General features: G+C 35.3%; 1 protein-coding gene across 1 annotated transcript in view; it reads left to right on the forward strand.

Annotated features, from left to right (window-relative positions):
• The first annotated feature begins 7,838 nt into the window (after nt 1-7,838).
• The window catches only part of LOC121411161 (dolichyl-diphosphooligosaccharide--protein glycosyltransferase subunit STT3B-like), a 33,691-nt gene continuing 22,137 nt past the window's right edge, over nt 7,839-19,392 (forward strand). The window contains exons 1-3 of the mRNA XM_041603708.1: nt 7,839-8,339; nt 12,670-12,778; nt 14,999-15,108. Coding sequence (XP_041459642.1) covers nt 8,035-8,339; nt 12,670-12,778; nt 14,999-15,108 — 524 coding nt within the window. The 5' untranslated portion in view covers nt 7,839-8,034. The remainder of the gene's footprint in view (nt 8,340-12,669; nt 12,779-14,998; nt 15,109-19,392) is intronic.

Genomic DNA, 19,392 nt, shown 5'->3' on the forward strand with positions numbered 1-19,392 from the left:
AGGGTGGTAAAACTTAACAAGCAATACAGCTGTCGACATGCTCGAATTGTTTGATCTATTCTTCCAAACTAAGGCAAGTTTTTTTGTATTTTTTTTTTTTATTGAGCTAGTACCCGTTTCTACTAGGATCATGATAGCATGATATTCTTTCATAATAACAAATTTTGGTATTCATTTTCATAGATTTAATTTCGTGATTAACACCACAACTAAATATCATATTCATATGCTCGATTCTGTCGATAGCAAAAAGAATCAACATGAGTTTCTTCCGTTCTCTGCACGAATTCACTTCCCGCTAACGAAATAAAGCTGAATTTAGAGTTTGATTTAAAACGTAGTTGTGGAAACAAGATAACAGAGTTGAATTATTGTTTGAAAACCCTAAAATGCAAGCCAATTTAGTGTGTTGTCTCCAGTTGATGTGAAACTATTTCTAATATTCCAGGGGTTTCCAGCTCTCCAAGAGCTCCGCATTGCCTGCTAAGCCAGAAAATAATATTGGAATTTCTTACATTCATAAATTTAAAAAAAGATAAAATAACAGTTACCTTTACAAACATTTTCTAGATGTAAAGAAAATCGTCATGGTTGAGAATCATTATTTTACAAGCACTGGCGTAAATCCGTTTCTAGCAGGAGGGGGGGGGGTTGAAAGCAAAATATTGAAAATGAAAAAAATCGGGGACACCCTCACACCCATAGGGCTATGTATACTGGGGTATATATAATCGTGCACATAATTCTTTTCATCTTTCATCGTAAGAAGGCATCTCACGATTTTTTTTTTCAATGTTTATAATTGATTTGTTCTGTTATAAACTACTGAACTACAGTTAATATCCAAATGCGAGCAAGCAAATTTTCAGTATTTGGAAGACTTGATGACCAAAATCGTATTTCTTGAGGTGTGATTGTTGGATAGTGCGGCGAGTGAGCATAGCGAGCGGGGAATAAAGTAATGTTGACCAAAAACCTTTTTCAAGTGGTGTGTAATCATCAGATCACGGGCTACATGTACAGGGGTATATAACTGGGAAGGATTTTAATGGCTATATTGCATAGGCGGCGGAAGCGGGGGGGGGGGGACGGGGAACAGATCCCCAAAAATATTTGAGGTGGGGGGGCGGCCCCCCTAAATTTTTAGTTGATAACCTTTTTTTTTGCTTGTCACTTTTGTTTCCTGCGTCCCCCCTAAATTCTGGTGGACCCCCCTTAAAGTGTCTCTTGTTCCCCCCCCCCCTAAAATTTAGGTTGACGACCACTTTTCTTTTTTTTTTGCTTGTCAATTTTTTTACATGTGCCCATCATAAAACTTCAGGTAGACCTTCCCTAATTTTTGTGGCTTCCGCCGCCAATGCTATATTATATAATGGATATGTCGTGGCGTAAGCTACTGAATTACAGGTAGCATCCAAAATGCGAGCGAGCGAGCAAATTTTCCGTAGTTGGACGACGGGATGATTACCAAATCGTCAAGAAAGTGTAATTATGGGAGATATTGCGGCGGTGAGCGTAGTTAGCGAGCCTTTAAAAGTTGATTCAATCGTTTAAAAGGACCACAAGTCATAATACCAACTAGTCATAACGTGTCAAATCCTACACCTGACAGTTCGTAGGTCATAATCGGGAAAAGGGGTCACTATAGTCATAAGGTCATATAAGGACCATGAGTCAAAAGGTCCGATATTCATAATGCAAGATAAGGGTCGTAATTCACAGTAGACCATAATGGTATAATAATTGATCATAAGGATCGCTATTCACAATCAACAATATTAGGGTCGGCCGGGTCATAAGATGAGGGTCGCTAGTCATAAATAGGAAAAGGGTACATTAATCATAAGGGTCGCCAGACATAATTGGGGAAAGAGATTCGCTGGTCATAATAGTAAAAGAAGGTCACCAGTCATAATAGTAGATGAGGGTCGCTAGTCATAATAATAGAAGGGGTTCGCCAGTCATAATAGTAGATGAGGGTCGCTGTATAATAGTAGAAGGGGTTCGTCAGTCATAATGGTAGAAGAGGGTTGCTAGTCATATAGATAAAACCTATTTCAAAACATTTGAACTCGCACGTTGCGCTTGTATTGATAATTCTATATAGAATAGCGGAAAATGACAGTTATAAATATGGAAAATATACAAATTTAACTCGCTCGTAATGCAATTTTGTTCAGAAAAAAATTAACAAGCAAGAAAAGAAGTTTTTGCGCCAAAATGAAGGGAATTTAGGTCGAATCTCTCCATTATATAATTAAAACCAATTTCAATAAACATCTTGGCGATGACTCTATATACACCCACGCTTCCCATGCAGGGCTATGTTCATTTCGGGAATCTGTTTATTACCTTTCATTATGCATTATGGTAAGGCATTAATCCTCAGTACCAGGTCCTTCGGAGAGGACCTTAAGCCGTCGGTCCTCTGGTTGCTTGCTTACAAGCATTCATGCTTTCTTAGCAATAAGGTAAAAAAAAACATCACCACCACCACCAATGTTATAACGAATGGCACTGAAAAGACTGGAAAAACAAAAATATTGAATCTGAAATCTTACTTCAGCAGTTGTCTAATACTACCTTATTATTGGATGAGCTTGCGCCTATGATTTTTTTGGCTGTAATAGAGTACCGGAGTGTGACGTCATCAATTTTCACTTTTGTTTGCATTTAAGCATTTTTGATACCTATTCTGGTAGAGCATTTAAAAAACCCTTATAACACAAATTTAGTGGGAAGTCAATATATTAGGCCTATTCGCCTGATTAGGAACAAGGCCAATAATACATTGACTTCAATGGGGATAGTGTATTCATAAGGTCATATCTTGGGGCCCCTGGACCGATTCCCACCAAATTTGGGTTATGGGTCATTCCATGCCAATTCACCCAATGAAAGTGCAATTTTGCACCCGACCCTCTCGGAATTCGTTGTAAATTGGTATACATAAAATTCACCATGGCCCAATGCACGCACAAAACAAAACAAAATTAGTCAAATCGGTCCATCGGTTCTCGCGCTACGGCCCGCCCTTTTTTCCTTGTTTTGACAAAAGTGGGCGTGACCTTCAACTTTCAATGGCCATTGCGTCATAATGTGTTGACCAATTTTCACGAAACTGGTACCATTTATTAGGAAATTCAGAGAGGAATCCAAAACATGCATCAAATAATGTATTGGAGCGATTTATAAGGTCGTGACCCTTGACCTTTACTTTGACCCTGAATTTGACCCCCGAACAAATATTTTTTTTTACTTGATTTTCGTGTATGTTAATTATTTGTATGATATTGACAAAATATGTTAAAACCATTGATGATATTTTATTTCTTCACCTTTAAAAACTCTTCCAAAGATATCATGAAATTTCACTCTAGTCCCACATACTGATATTCATGTTAGTAAAGTGTTCACCAGTTACATGATTTCTTCCAATCTTTAAGTCACAGTATGCAAACACATGATAAGAAATTAAGCTCATCAGTTCACAAATGAAACATTAAACATTTATGCTCATGAATAGGTATCTGTTTAGGCATTTTTATGTTCAGCAATATATATCATATATATATATTATGTGAGCCTTAAATAAGCATATACTCAACAATTTGATGATAAAAGTAAACACTTTACTAAGAAGAATATATATATATATATATATATATATATATATATTGCTGAACATCACTAATGCAAATCTTAAAGGACAAGTCCACCCCAACAAAAACTTGATTTGAATAAAAAGAGAAAAATCAAACAAGCATAACGCTGAAAATTTCATCGAAATCGGATGTAAAATAAGAAACTTATGACATTTTAAGGTTTCGCTTCATTTCACAAAACAGTTATATGACATCTCGGTCGGTATGCAAATGAGGGAACTGATGACATCACTCACTCACTATTTCTTTTGTGTTTTATTTTTTGAATTATGAAATATTTTTATTTTCTCGTCATTGTCATGTGAAATGAAGTTTCATTCCTCCCTGAACACGTGGAATTCCATTATCTTAACATTTTGTGCTTCAGGCAAGGAGGTCCTAATTGTCAAATTCGTAAAAATTGAAATATTGTAAAATTCAAACAATAACAAACAAAAGAAATAGTGAGTGAGTGACATCATCGACTCTCTCATTTGGATGTAACTGACTCGTTTATATAACTATTTTGTGAAAAATAAGCGAAACTTTGAAATGTCATAACTTTCTTATTTTACATCCGATTTTGATGAAATTTTCGAGTCAGCATTCTGCTTGTCTGATTTTTCTCTATTGATTCAAATCAACATTTTTATGAGGTGGACTTGACCTTTAATAATTCAATAACTTCGTTATTCCGATTTTGATCAAATTTTCAGCATTATGCTATGTGAATTTTACTCTATTTATTTAGAAATTAATATATTCACCCGGAGCATCCCTTCAAGAAAGCTACGAGAAAACGAAGCGAGGGAGCAAAAAAATGACAATTTTAATACAAAATCTAATTTTGTTTTCGATTTTGACATATTCAAAAATATGTATCTCATTTTACCCTTTTTACTTTCATTTCTTTCCTTTCTCCTTTCTTTTTCATATAACTTTTTGTGGGTCCATGGCCTCCCTACCCCATATCTGCATGCCAGTGGGGGAATGACAGTCCTTACAAGACCAAAGTTTCAAGTATGATCGACAACTTTATTTCTACATCAATAATGCAAGCGCGAAACGCGAGCTGAAAATTAAAAAAAAAATGAGTCAAAATGACTCATTTTGAGTCATTTTGAGGACTCTTATCCGTTAGTTATTTTTTATGGTTAAATCCCCTTTATACACTTTTTAAAACGTTAATTCTCATTCTTTTTTATTCTTTCAGTTATTTTCCAAATGTAAGCTGTTTTAGCTTTTTTTCTTCAAGACTAGGACTATATCAATAATGCGAGCGCAATTGGCGAAAAAAAATTCAGGACTCTTATCGGTTTCCATGGTTTTACCTCTTTTATAAAATCTTTTAAATTTTAATTCAACTTGAATAAGGAAAACTAACATTAATAGTGATGTTTTTAAATGGTGGTGAAATGAAGGAGACATGCATGCGCTTGTTTGCGGCATACATCATTGTAGTAGGTCCTTGGTTGCGGGAAGAAGTACATTTCAAAAAGATAATGTCATGAACAAAAGCATTTAGCCATGAACATGTTATTATTTCTATTGGTATCCTGGAGGTTTTTTTTTCTTTCTCCATCCATCTGTTTGTAACAGTTTCCGAAAAAAAAGAAGTGAAATATGATTCATGATGAGCATGGAGGTCGAAAGAATGAGCATTAACACTATAATATGCGTAAATAAGATAACCATCACTAACATCATGATAATCATCATAGTAATGACAATAATAATAATAGTAATAATAATGATGATGATGATGATAATAATAATAGTAATAGTAATAATAACAATATTGATAATAATAATAATGATAATAATATTAGTAGTAGTAGCAGGGTTGGCTCGTTTTAAACGGTGTGTTTTAAAACATGTTTTAAAACGGGTTTTAAAACACCCGGTTTTTTTACAAGAAAAACGTGTTTTAAAACGCCCCATAGACTAAGACTTGTGTGTTATAAATATCCATGGTCCTGGATAAGATTTTGGATGAATATTTTTTATACTTTTATTTCTTCTTGTGATATATTTTCTTCTAACTAAATCTATTTCTCAACACCATTCTTTTTCTCCTCTCTCTTTTTTCCTTAATATATTCTCCCTTTCTCCATCACTTTTTCATGTATTCTCCATCACTTTGTCATGTTATTTACTCATTGTCATGTGAAATAAAGTTTTATTCCTCCCTGAACATGTGGAACTACCATTGTTTTAACGTTTTTGGTTCAGTCAAGTAGGTCATTATTATGCAATCTGTAAAAATTATATTTTATTGTTTAAACAATAAAAAACAAAAGAAATAGTGAGGGACATCATCAACCCTCTCATTTGCATATCACTGAGATGTTATTACTGTCTTGTTAAAAAAAATAGCGACACTTTAAAATGTCATAACTTATTTTATATCTGATTTTGATGAAATCTTCAGCATTATGCTTGTTTAAATCTCTCTACTGATTGAAATCAACATTTTACAGGGGTGGACTTGACCCTCAACCTTAACAATCCCAGGGGACCATAATGGCCCCCTAAAAAATTATATGATAAATCCATAAGCAGGACAGGGCCACGCCATGTTGTTCAAGACTATTTGGGGATGTGTGCATGGGTATATTACATAAGTGCATGTCAGACCCAAATTGCTCAATAACATTTTTCGCCAACATTTGTATCTGTATCAATATCTGTACGTGATTGGAAAATTATTACCCATAATTTCCATTAAAAAACGAAACTAACCCCAAAACTGTACATAAGAAATATTTTTAAAAAGTTAAAACATTTTGATCAGAATTCCTCAATTAAAGAAATATTTTAAAAAACAGCTCAAGGGCTACACTGTTAGAAAAAATAAAAGAAGTTCCTGCAGCAGAGTCTCGAGAACACCTGTAATCTTACCGAATTGCGTAATCTTACAGGAAATTGGTAAAAAACCCGTGATTTTACAGAAAATAAACAGAAGATTTTGTAAAAAGCAATAACAGAATCATTCTGTAAATTCATAAAACAAGAATTTTTCTGCAATTTAACAGAACAGGTCTGTTTAAAAAGGGGAAAAGGGTGTTTTATTCAAGGAAATTTGTAAGATTCCATACATCAAATACCAATTTCCTGTAAGATTATACGCAATTCGGTAAGATTACAGGAGTTACAGGTGTTCTCGAGACTCTGCTGCAGGAATTTCTTTTATTTTTTCTAACAGTGTATGTTTATAGATTTATACCCAAACTTATATTTCATGCACTAAAATTGTTATAATTGCTTATTAAAGCATAATGATTAAATGAAATTAAGCTTTGAAAGCCCATAGTCTATATATATAGATTACTATATTCTTACCTTGTTCAAATTCTTCTCACCCCTTAGATTGACAAGACTCAAAAGTATGTATGTATGTACATGTATGAGGAATAAACTTATAAAATGTCAACTTACTTTTTTGCATTAAATTTCAATGACTAAATAATTTTGGGGAAAATATAAACTTTTTATTGGAAATTCAGTAACAAAAAGTGAAGTTATATCTTACTTACTCCAAAAATGTGTTTAAAACATCAAGAGCTTGAATTGTGCTGTATTAAGTGTATAGTTTGATTGATTTACAGAAAATTTCAACGTTCGTTGGGAAAAAACGGTTTAAAACGATTTAAAACGTTTTATTTGTTTTTTTTTTTAAAAAAACGTTTTTTATTACAACCCTGAGTAGTAGTAATAATAATAATAATAATAATAATGATTATAATTACTATAATGAATATAAAGTTCGACCTCAAATTATTGGGGGTGATTACACAGGCCATCCACATATTGGGGAGATGTATCACCCATCCTCCAACCCGAGATGGACATGTTTGGGGGCAAGACGCGTCTAGATTTTTGAACAAACTAAAAAATAAAAAAAAGAGCGGAAAAATTAAGCCACTGTTTCTAAAACTGAAAAAAAAATCGAGTGTGATCGAGCGAAAATGTTTACTCTTAATTTTCGATAGATTATGAATATAACTTCTATTTTTCGTTACATTTCTTCTATTTGGGGTTTGGGAGAATCATGGAACTTTGGGGCCAGCGACCCCTCCCCACCCCCCCCCCCCCCCCCCCTTTATTCAATTTCCCATCCCCCGACCCCGCGCCCAACGTTCAAACAGAAATATTCACGAACTCGGGTGGTTTTCGAAATTGAGTGTCCATGTGAGCCTGTAACGTGTATGAGCGTGGTTGGTGTCTGGCAGCACAGTATCTCGCTAAACCTCCCGGCCGAAGCTCCGGGGTCGGTGCGCGCTAGCTGGCGATCGACCCTGAGCTGAGCGCTCGTACGTGACCTGTAACTGCGTTGCTCATGCATGCGATCTCCATCCCGCAATTTCAGTAGGCCTACAAAATTAGGAACATGGCGTCTGCTGGGCAACAAGGTCAGTACGATGCGACAGCTGGGGATGAAAATGCATCTGAGGAATCGGCAATCATGTTCCCAGGAGGAAGAGCAAAAAATTCAGATGCGATGTATGCGATCAGAGGCCAACAAATTGGTCCTTCTCGTCAACAGTCGGCGAAGGCTAAACCACCCATTCATGTGGGAGCTGTGAAGGGTCTGCTTGCTGTCGTTATTCTCTTTCTTGCCTGTTTAGCAGCTTTTTCTTCACGTCTGTTTGCTGTTATCCGCTTCGAAAGCATCATCCACGAGTTTGATCCATGGTAAGCTATCACAGCACAGGCACATAGCTCCATACCAGAGTCCAGGCCAGGGCAGGGGCCGATTCATTGCTTGCATGATTGGATCATAATTGGGTGACTAAGATTGAAAAGTCAGCCAACAAGGCCCCTGTGGCTGTGTCTTTTTGTCTTTGGCAGAGTAAGCCTGCGTCAGTAAATGATTTTTAGTCCAAGATTGAACTGAAGCCGCCTGGCTACTCTGGCATGTCTGGAGGCTCCTGGAGAGTAAAAATCAGTCTAGGCCTACTATACGTAGGCTTACTCCCCATGGAGCCTGGAATTGCTTCCCATACGGATACAGTAGACAGGAATAACCGTCGTTTCTGGGGATTTATTCAACAATTTCTGACATTTTACTGTAATCCCCATTCACCGACGGTAAAGTGTCCGTGTGGGCTCCCATTTGTTATAACACCAGCACTTTTGTCAATCCAGAGTCCAAAGTTTGGGGCTATATAACACATCGAGGTTACACTCTAAGGATATATAAACTACAAATTAAAAATATAGAACTATTTAACATAAGAGTAGTTTAAACGATATAGATGAAAATGCATGAAAATTATACTTTACCGATGTTTAGTTGGGAAAAGCACAGCGAAATCGATCCAAATGGCAGCCAAACTATGAAATATTTACAAACGAACGGAGAGGGCGTCAACAATTTACGAATGTGATATCGATATTGCATTCCACCAGCACACCTACAAGGCAGTATACGAATACAATAATACGATACAATACACTACACGAAGACAAACGATATATCGAGACATTAACGATAATGACGTCATTCAAGATGGCAACTTGCAAGGAATACCTAGTCTTGAGGACGCAATGATGATGATTTTTTTTTAGATGTCATATATACTTCATCATTGACGTCTTGACACTCTCTCCATAGACTCTTCAGCGAACGACCAAAACAAAGATGGATTCCCCCAAAAAATCCATCTTTTTAAACCGAAATCAAGAAAATTCATTTACTTTTATTAATTCTTACACCTTCCCACGCCTAATGCGTAGGAAGGTTTTAAATATTACTTTCAAAAATGTAAAAAAATGAAGATTTCTTACCTAACTGATGCCGCGTAGACCCCTCGTTCCACATGTAAACAACGGAAATACAATAGCGTCGACCCTTGAACCGCTTATGTATGACGTACTTCCGGAAAGCAATGCCGGCTTAACGAACAATTTAGAGATAAAAATCTTATTTAACAAATATTAAAATTTATTTTGTGATCATAAATAATTTATATATATTAATATGAATTATTTATGATCACAAAATAAATTTTGATATTTGTTAAATAAGATTTTTTATCTCTAAATTGTTCGTTAAGCCGGCATTGCTTTCCGGAATACGTCATACATAAGCGGTTCAAGGGTCGACGCTATTGTATTTCCGTTGTTTACATGTGGAACGAGGGGTCTACGCGGCATCAGTTAGGTAAGAAATCTTCATTTTTTTACATTTTTGAAAGTAATATTTAAAACCTTCCTACGCATTAGGCGTAGGAAGGTGTAAGAATTAATAAAAGTAAATGAATTTTCTTGATTTCGGTTTAAAAAGATGGATTTTTTGGGGAATCCATCTTTGTTTTGGTCGTTCGCTGAAGAGTCTATGGAGAGAGTGTCAAGACGTCAATGATGAAGTATATATGACATCTAAAAAAAAATCATCATCATTGCGTCCTCAAGACTAAGAAAAACCATCAGGTCAGGAGAAAATGTCTTAGATGACAGATTTCTCAATCATCCAGTGGATTTTTTTTCAAGAACTCTGGTCCAAGGTATGCAATTACTTAAGTTATTTATATTTCCCTGATAATGAAACTAGAAATTTCGCTCAAAAAAACAGTTTTAAATCGTGATCTATAAAACGCTAGTCCACTATACGTTGTCTGTAGCCCACGGGCCCCTAACTGTTCAGTCTACCCATACGGCTGCATGTACGGCCCCAAAACCTGAAACTTTCGCCCCCCCCCCTGAGATTTCTACTTTCTATTAACGATCTAGCCCTAAATCATGTGCATGCCATGGGCTACAACTAATGCTGTAACCGATTTTTATTCCAATTCCCGATCTGATCCGATTTTCCCCTTTTTTCTACATTTTCCGAACTCCGATTTTTGACCATTGGGGAAAAAATCGGATCGGAAAAACCAAAACATAACAAGACAAAAAAAAAAACACGTGGCGACATGTTTGCCGTCAAAATCCGCTGGTGATTTGTTTTGATCTCAGACAAAAGCGGTGGAAGGAAAAGAAGATAAAGGGGAAGAAAATTATGATTTGTTTTTATCTCCGATATTAGCGGAAAGGCAGGTGGAGAAGAAGATTATGATTTGTTTTGATCTCCGACATAATCGGGGAAGAACAAAACGATGATAATGATAATTGGTGATAATTTGTTTTGATCTCCGACAAAAATGGAGGAAGAAAAACAACGAAAAGACGATATGTTTTGATCTTAAGCGGAGGCAAATAAGATTTAGTTGAACACGCTGACATGCGCGGTAATATTTACGACTATCTGACTATACGTCCTCTAAGAGTTTACGATTACCTCCGCTATCACTACGATGTTGTAGAGAAGGTGAATATCATGGTAAACAACTCTGGATAATAATGCGTCTTTTTCGGGAGGTCAAGCGACCTTTAAGAGTTTACGATTACCTCCGCCATCACTACGATGTTGTAGAGAAGGTGAATATCATGGTAAACAATTCTGGACAATAATGCGTCTTTTTCGGGAGGTCATGCGACCTTTATGAGATTACGATTACCTCCGCCATCACTACGATGTTGTAGAGAAGGTGAATATCATGGTAAACAACTCTGGATAATAATGCGTCCTTTTCGGGAGGTCATGCGACCTTTAAGAGTTTACGATTACCTCCGCCATCACTACGATGTTGTAGAGAAGGTGAATATCATGGTAAACAACTTTGGATAGTAGTGCGTCCTTTTCGGTAAGTAATGCGACCTCTAAAAGTTCACGACGGACGCCGCCATCACCACGATGTTGTAGAGAAGGTGAATATCATGGTAAACAACTTTGGATAATAATGCGTCTTTTTCGGGAGGTCATGCGACCTCTAAGAGTTTACGATTACCTCCGCCATCACTACGATATTGTAGAAAAGGTGAATATCACCGTAAACAACTTTGGATAATAGTGCGTCTTTTTCGGTAAGTAATGCGGCCTCTAAAAGTTCACGACGGACTCCGCCATCACCACGATGTTGTAGAGAAGAGGCCTATAGTTGATCGGCGGTAGTGTCGCGCGCTGGAACGTCATTATCTTATTTTCCTTCCTCCGATTATGTCGGAGATCAAAACAACTCATCATCTTCCTCCGCTTTTGTCGGAGATCAAAACAAATTCTGCCATCAGTGTAGCGTGCCGCATTTGTCCACGTGCCGGCCACATACAAATTTTAATATATTTTTTTGTTTTTGAATATCTTCCGATCCGATATCCGAACCGATTCCGATTTTAGGAGCAAAACTTCCGAACCGAACTCCGATCCCGTAATTGCTCTAACTTACAACATTAGGTACAACTTCATTTCCGACATTTCTATGAATACGATATTGATTTCATTTTTAAACAAGAATTCATTAAAAAACCAAGAAAAGTGTTATGAAAAGATGGGAAGAGCTTACGGCCGTGTTTACGTCACCATCTTGATTTCTTTGTCTTCCGCATGGCGACAGCACGCAAACCGCGCGATTTAAGATGGATAAAGATAAAGGCATGCAGGTAAATTATGTAAAGAATACTAACTTAAAGGTAAATAACAACTGAAACATGTGCCGTATTATGTCATAATATATTCTATTGTGTCAAAATATGATCCAAATTCCGATGTAGCATTTATTTTTACACTATTTTTATGTGCAGTAGGTCCAATTTGAGGAAAACACATTTGAAAATTCAAATTTACATTGACGTCAATGTATTAATTAGGTATAAATTAGTCATTTTAAGAAAAAAAAATTATTCTAGAATAAAATCCTCCTTCATTATTTGAAGAATGGTATTATAACATATAAAAAAAAACTTTTTTGACAATTTTTTTTTACCCTGTTCGCAAAATTGGACCACCTTATGACCTGCGACCATTTAAACATTTGAAGGTCATAGTACAGTTTATGTAGGCCTGTTATTCTAGGGCTGGATGGGGTTGGGTTGGTCACTCCTGTGTGAGTTGTCTGGGAATGTCTGGTGAGCAGCCACCCTGTAAAGTAATTTCATTGGGTCATTCACCGCTAGTACATGTATTGCTTTTGTCTTTACTTAGGTTCAATTACCGCTCAACACATTATTTGGTAACCCATGGCTTCTATAACTTCTTGAACTGGTTTGATGAAAGAGCATGGTCTCCTCTTGGAAGGATTGTTGGGGGCACAGTAAGTATTTATCATTACAGTAGAGACCTGGCCATGGAGGATTATCCTTTGTCAGTAGGGGTGCTCTAACATTGTTGGCCCAATCCTACATTGCGTAGGCTGTGTCTCACACTAGAAACTTAAAAAGAATATTCAAAATTAGTATTCACTATTGGCCAAGTTTTCTACCTAACCATGGCTTAGAAAATGCTAGCTGTTCTCACATACCTGCATTCAGTAACTCCGCACTAGTGGTTCACGAGTGCTTACATTTGATTGGACAAGAGAGTGTGTTGTGCCTCTGTTGTGCCTATAGCATTCATGGAACACTAACCTTGGCTTGTTCAAGTTCCCTGTCCTCGTGATGACTCTTTGCCCCAGATTTTCTATTGACACCGGAATTGCACGGCTAACCCTGTAATTTTGTAGGGCCAGAGAGTCTCGTACTATTGGTGGGGTCAGCATAGAAGGTATTAATCTTTTGAGAGCAGAAAGTAGACTAAGCTTAACCCCAGACTAAAGGGTGGGGCTACTTTGCCATTTAGCCCTACTTATAGTACAGGTTTGAGGCAATTTTGCTTGGAGAAAAGAGTACCAGACAGCCATCTAATATCTGGTTCAATTTATCCACAAATTTGAAACTTTTTTCCTGCTTTAAGAGTGGGGGAAATTTTTATGGTTATCTTCTGAAGATAGTAGTAATCGAGTGCCAGATGTGCTCATAACTGGAGAGCTAAAACAGATTTTATCAAGGTCACCTTATTGCTGGGCAAGTTCAAAACACACAGTCCTATTATGTTGAAGGTCTTTTAATATCAGTTTGCAAATTATAAATTACATAACATATTTCACCTCATCCATTACAAGGCTGTGCGATAGATAATGTACATGTACATACTATTCGTAAGTCATTAAAGGGATGGTCCTGGCTGAGAGTATTTGTAGCCTAATGAATAGAGTAGAGTTCACTGAGCAAAATGCCAAAAATTTCATCAAAATCGGATAACAAATAACAAAGTTATTGAATTTTAAAGTTTAGCAATATTTTGTGAAAACAGTTGTCATGAATATTCATTAGGTGGGCTGATGATGTCTCATCTCCACTTGTTCTTTTGTATTTTATTATATGAAATAAAGTTTATTCAAATTTTTTTCCTCCTAGAACTAGAAAAATTGGATTGACAACTGATTTAGTGCATTAGGGAGACATATTATTCACACAAGTATGAAATAATGAAAAAATTCTGATTTTATGTAATAACATAAGAAAACAGAAAGTGGAGATGTGACATAATCAGCCCACCTATGGTAATGAATATTCATGACGACTGTTTTCACGAAATATTGCCAAACTTTAAACTTCAATAACTTTTTAATTTGTTATCCGATTTTGATGAAATTTTTGGCATTTTGCTCAGTGAATTCTACTCTATGTATTAAGATATAAATATTTTCAGCCTGGACCATCCCTTTAACTGTAGGTTCAGGTTAATCATCAGGAGTAAAAAAAAAAGAGTTCAAGGTCACCTTATTGCTGGGCAAGTTTCAATACACACCCCGCCTTATTATGTTGAACCTTTTTATATCAGTTTGCAAATTATGAATTACATAACATGTTTCACCTCATCCATTACGAGGCTGTGCAACAGATAAAGTACATACTATGCCTAAGTCATTAACTGTAGGTACGGGTTAATCATCAGGAGTAAAAAAATAAAATAAAAAAATAAAAAATCCCTTAAAGATGCAGAGATTTCACACTTCCAATCTTGACATCCATGAAATGCCCATTTATTTTCCTGATTTCCTTGAAATTGTTTTTAGTTGGAAACTATCAAGAAAATGAAGAATATTCCCCTCTTTCTTGACTCTGAACTCTAAAGGATCGTTTCAGTGGTTGTCACATTTATCTACATGAAAGTCTACATGTTGAACTACAATTATGTGCAGTATTTGGGCATAGGTGTACATTGAACCTCAATTGTTTGTCCCATAGACTTCTCTTTTGTTTAAAGTTGTCAAGTTTTGTCTGTCATACACCAAGAAAAGATAAAGTGATTACGGTTTCCCATCAATACATCAGAATTTTTCTTTTACTCTGATGTTTATTCAGTCCCTTTAATTATTTTTTTTTCTACGTTTAGAAAAAAAGTCATGAATTAAACTATGTTTAGGGTGAATTTAAATTTGCTGTCATGTTCCTTCTTTTTGAATGAACCTTAATCTCTCTTTGTTTTATAGGTGTACCCAGGCTTAATGGTGACATCAGGAACTATTCATAATATTCTTCATGCTCTCAACATACCAGTACATATTAGAGATGTCTGTGTGTTTCTAGCACCACTTTTCAGGTAACCAGCTACAGTTGCCCCTTGTTTCTCTTTCCAGTTTCCATGAGATACATGTACATTTACGATAAAACTTAACTTTCATATTTTCTGATAATATCAACAAACAGAATGATTAAGAAGTGTTATGGCTCAGTGGATATGTGTCCGGACTTTGAAACACAAGGTCCGGGTAAGAGGGGTCGGACTGCATTAGTTGAAGGTCAGAATAATCATTCAAAATATCAAATACTAATGCAGTTTTGGTGGATTGCAAGCCTTCAGTCGAAGTCATGGCAAAATTGGCTGAAAATCATAGTATATCATACTCTTGTGGCATCATAGGATTATGAAGAATTGCTCTTATACCTGGCCCTGGACAAGTTCATCAGGTTGGGTAAGAAATTACAAGATGTCCATGTAACTAAGATATCATCTATTCCATTTCACAATAAAGATCAGTTCAGATGTGGCTCAATTTAATGTGTCAGTGTAAGGAAGGTCTTTTACCATAGAGTAATCAGAAAAAAGTACATGGGGGCTCAGGGCGACCCCCCCCCCCCCACAAAAAAAATAAAATAAAAAAAGAAAGCAGGAAAGAAAAAAAAAGTGTTTAAAATTATAATTTTTGCCTGATAGTAATTCATGTTTTGTTTTTTAAAGTTTGATAATGGACATCACATTCGTATATCAATGTTGGCAATAGATTGTCAGGTCTGATGTTCTAATACATGTTTAATTAGTTTTTGCTTAAGTAATAGTTGGAAGATATTTGCCTAGTTTAAATGAGACACATTTATTTGTAGTTCTGGTATGTCACAAAATAATAGACCCAACTGGAAGGACTTATCCACACATGGGGAATGAAATGGCCTTATATTTCCTCTTGGGTGTTCATACAGGTACATGTTTAAAGTGTTTTATGTTTTGATTTCCACATCAAGTGTTTATTCCAATATATAGAGGGATTGATCACCTGTAAGGTCTGTAGATGTCTCATTTCATTAATCATTTTTCATGAAGAAATGAGAAATGGTGTAATAATGTTCACATAACATATACACATTAAGCTGTGCAGTATAAATGTCCTATAGTATACATGTTGAGTGTGTTACCATGGTAACTATTATGGATGTAATTAAAAACAATAATTCCATTTATAAGAGTAATTAATGGTATTACTTCTTTGTTGATCTGCCCTGCCCCAAAATAGATTCCAATATCTTAGTCCTTTCTCGCTTGGCAATATCATCATAACTCCAGTTTGGATCAGTGGTATTCTGTGATTTGGTGTCTACATAATGCTGAGAATATAGGCAATTTCATTCGTATAATTACAAGCCTATATACAAATTCACAAAATTTGTTAAATATTGTATATGGTTACCATATCAAAACATTTCATGAGTGTTCCCTCCAAATAAAGTATCATGTACAGTATGATTTCCTTTCCTTTCTTTAGAATCATTTAGTATGGTCTTGAAAATTTGCTGCCGATTCTTTTCAAATTTTATCAAATTAATATGGCTGTCAAACACTTCAGTTACGTGAGATATTAACAATAACAATTATGATTATAATAAGGCATTAAGGAATGCTATACATAGTATAGCGTTATCTGTAATATCGCTTATACACTTTGTTCTAATATATTAAGTCCTACATGTATATAAAAGCAGATTATTATTATTACAGTATATCATAGCATTTACACTGTATATCAATCGACAACATTTAAAGGCTACATCTATACTGAATACAAGTAAGTTTTCAACCGTTTCTTTAATCTATTAAGAGAAGTTTTGAATCTAGAGTAATGGGAAGCTTGTTCCATTCTCTTGCTAAATACTGTAAAAGAACGTTCGCCAGCCCTGCTCCAGGTTACCTGATCAATATCTCTACTTGAACGCAAATCTTCTCGTTTAAGATTGTGAATCTGAAGTGCCCCCTTAATATACATTGGTACATGATCATGAATTAATTTATACAGGTAGAAGAGACGTTAAAAATGAACAGTTAGCAATAAATCAAATAAACAAAAATTACATAGCAAATTTATGTTAAATGTTAAATGAATTTATAAACAAGTACATGAAGGACAAACTGCAATGCAAAAAGTGCGCTGAATCCTGAAAAACTGAAAATGACTGGTAAAATGAAAACAGGCTCTCAATTTTTTTCAAAATGGCTCCCTAGAAAAAAAACACAGAATTTCTATTCTGGTGACAATCAACTTCAGTTTTACAGACTTTCTCATGAAATTTGTGTTTTTTAAACCGCAATTTCATTCATCTTTTTAAAAAAGTGCGGTTAATCCTGAAAAGATAGAATGTCTTTGGAAAACTGAAAATGACAGGTAAAATGAAAACAGGCTCTCAAAAAATTTTCAAAATGGCTCCCTAGAAAAAAAACACACAGAATTTCTATTCTGGTGACAATCAACTTCAATTTTTTCAGACTTTCTTACAAAATTTGTGTTTACCGCAATTTCATTCATCTTTTAAAATGCCAACAATATAGTTGTTGAAAATATAGTATCTGAAATTCTTAATCTTCCATGAAACAAAATAACAAATGCCTGGTATTATTACTACATGCATATATGCTCTCCTGCTATTTTTAGTATGACTTCCTGCATTTATAGGGAAATAAAAATAAAAACTTCCATACAGCAGAATCAAGAGACATGGAACATTGCCATGTTCAATTATGATTAAAATCCATTGTTTAGACATATACATGTATACACATGTCGGGGAGAGTGGGGAAAATAAGGCCTTCTTTTTATAATTCAAATTATATCTTTTTAATCTGAAGCAGTAGAAACATGATTAGTTGTCTATTACTAGATCTAGAGAAGACAAACATTATCCATTAGAAAATGTAAAGAGTAATAAGCCTAATTTGCAAATGAATGAGCCATAAATATTTTTGTCGGGTGGCCTTATTTGCCCTACCAAAATGGGGGCAAATGAGGCTGCCTGATTAAAATCTATTTTATATTTCTGTAGGCCTAAAGTAGAAAATAGAACAGTTGGTGTGATACAATCACTGTACTAGTAACAAGCACATTATTGACATTTAGTAATTTACCCAAATATCCCCATTTTAGGATTGATTTATTGATCCCATCCAATTTCATGGAAAAAAATGTCAGATTATGCTTTCTACTCTCGCAGATATATTAATTGCGTATCTACATGTTTTGTTGGTAGTGGACACATACATTATATACAATCAGTGTGGTGATGTGTACATTGCTTTTTAAAGTTTTAACAGATGTAACCATAGACTTTTGATTAGGTACATGTATTAATCCAGGTGGCCTCATTTGCCCCATCGGACATGTAGAGTTTATAGGCATCCAGTCAGAAAGAAGGGAAAATTCACTACATTTCTTGCATGTACAGTAATACCTACTCATTTACAGTAATACCTAATAACTACTGGTAAGATGAAATACACATTACTGGGTAGGTACAATACTTGCCTCTTTGAAGTGCCAATGCTGATTTCAAAGTTTGATCGTGGCATCTTTGTGTTCTGAGCACAGCTTGACCAGGCATTACTACAGTATTCAAACAAAGGTAAAATTAATGCATAAGGAAGGAGTTTTAATCCTTCTAGAGGTTAGTATCTTCTCAAATGACCAAGTAATGCTATCCTCGATCGTATTTTTTTACTTGTGTTTGTTACATTTTCTTCCAATTTAATGTTGGATCTACATGTAGCCTAACTCCTAAGAATCTGTAAATTTAGACCTGTAAAATTTGGTGTTGTTCAAGTCTAATGCAAATAGTTTTCTCAAGTTTAGCCAATTTTATTTTTTAACCAAATAACCTAACTTCAGTTTTCTTTGCATTCAATGTAAGATTGGGATTCTCTTTTACCCATTTGTATAATTGTTAAATCAAAATTCAAGGTTTATTCAATTTTATCACTGCTTTGACTATAAAAAAACAGAACAGCATCCTCTGCGTATAGCATCACTTGGCGTTAGGATACCACATTAGTAAGGTCATTTACCATAATAGTGAACAACAACGGGCCCAAATTGGTGCCTTGTGGTATACCTGACACTGGTTCCCTATTCAGATTTATATTTTCCAAATACCACACTTTGTTTCCGATCTGTTAAGTATTGCATAAACCGATGTCTTTCTTTTCCAAGTATACTGTATTTACGTAGTTTTTCTATCAGAATTTTACGATCTACTGTGTGGAATGCCTTGTGTAGGTCTATAAAGACTGCACCTGTCACTTGACACTTGTACATTTGTCTATGAATAAAATCAGAGGATAAATTAA

The sequence above is a fragment of the Lytechinus variegatus genome, chromosome 3 (genome assembly GCF_018143015.1).
Source record: "Lytechinus variegatus isolate NC3 chromosome 3, Lvar_3.0, whole genome shotgun sequence".
Lineage (NCBI taxonomy): Eukaryota > Metazoa > Echinodermata > Echinoidea > Temnopleuroida > Toxopneustidae > Lytechinus > Lytechinus variegatus.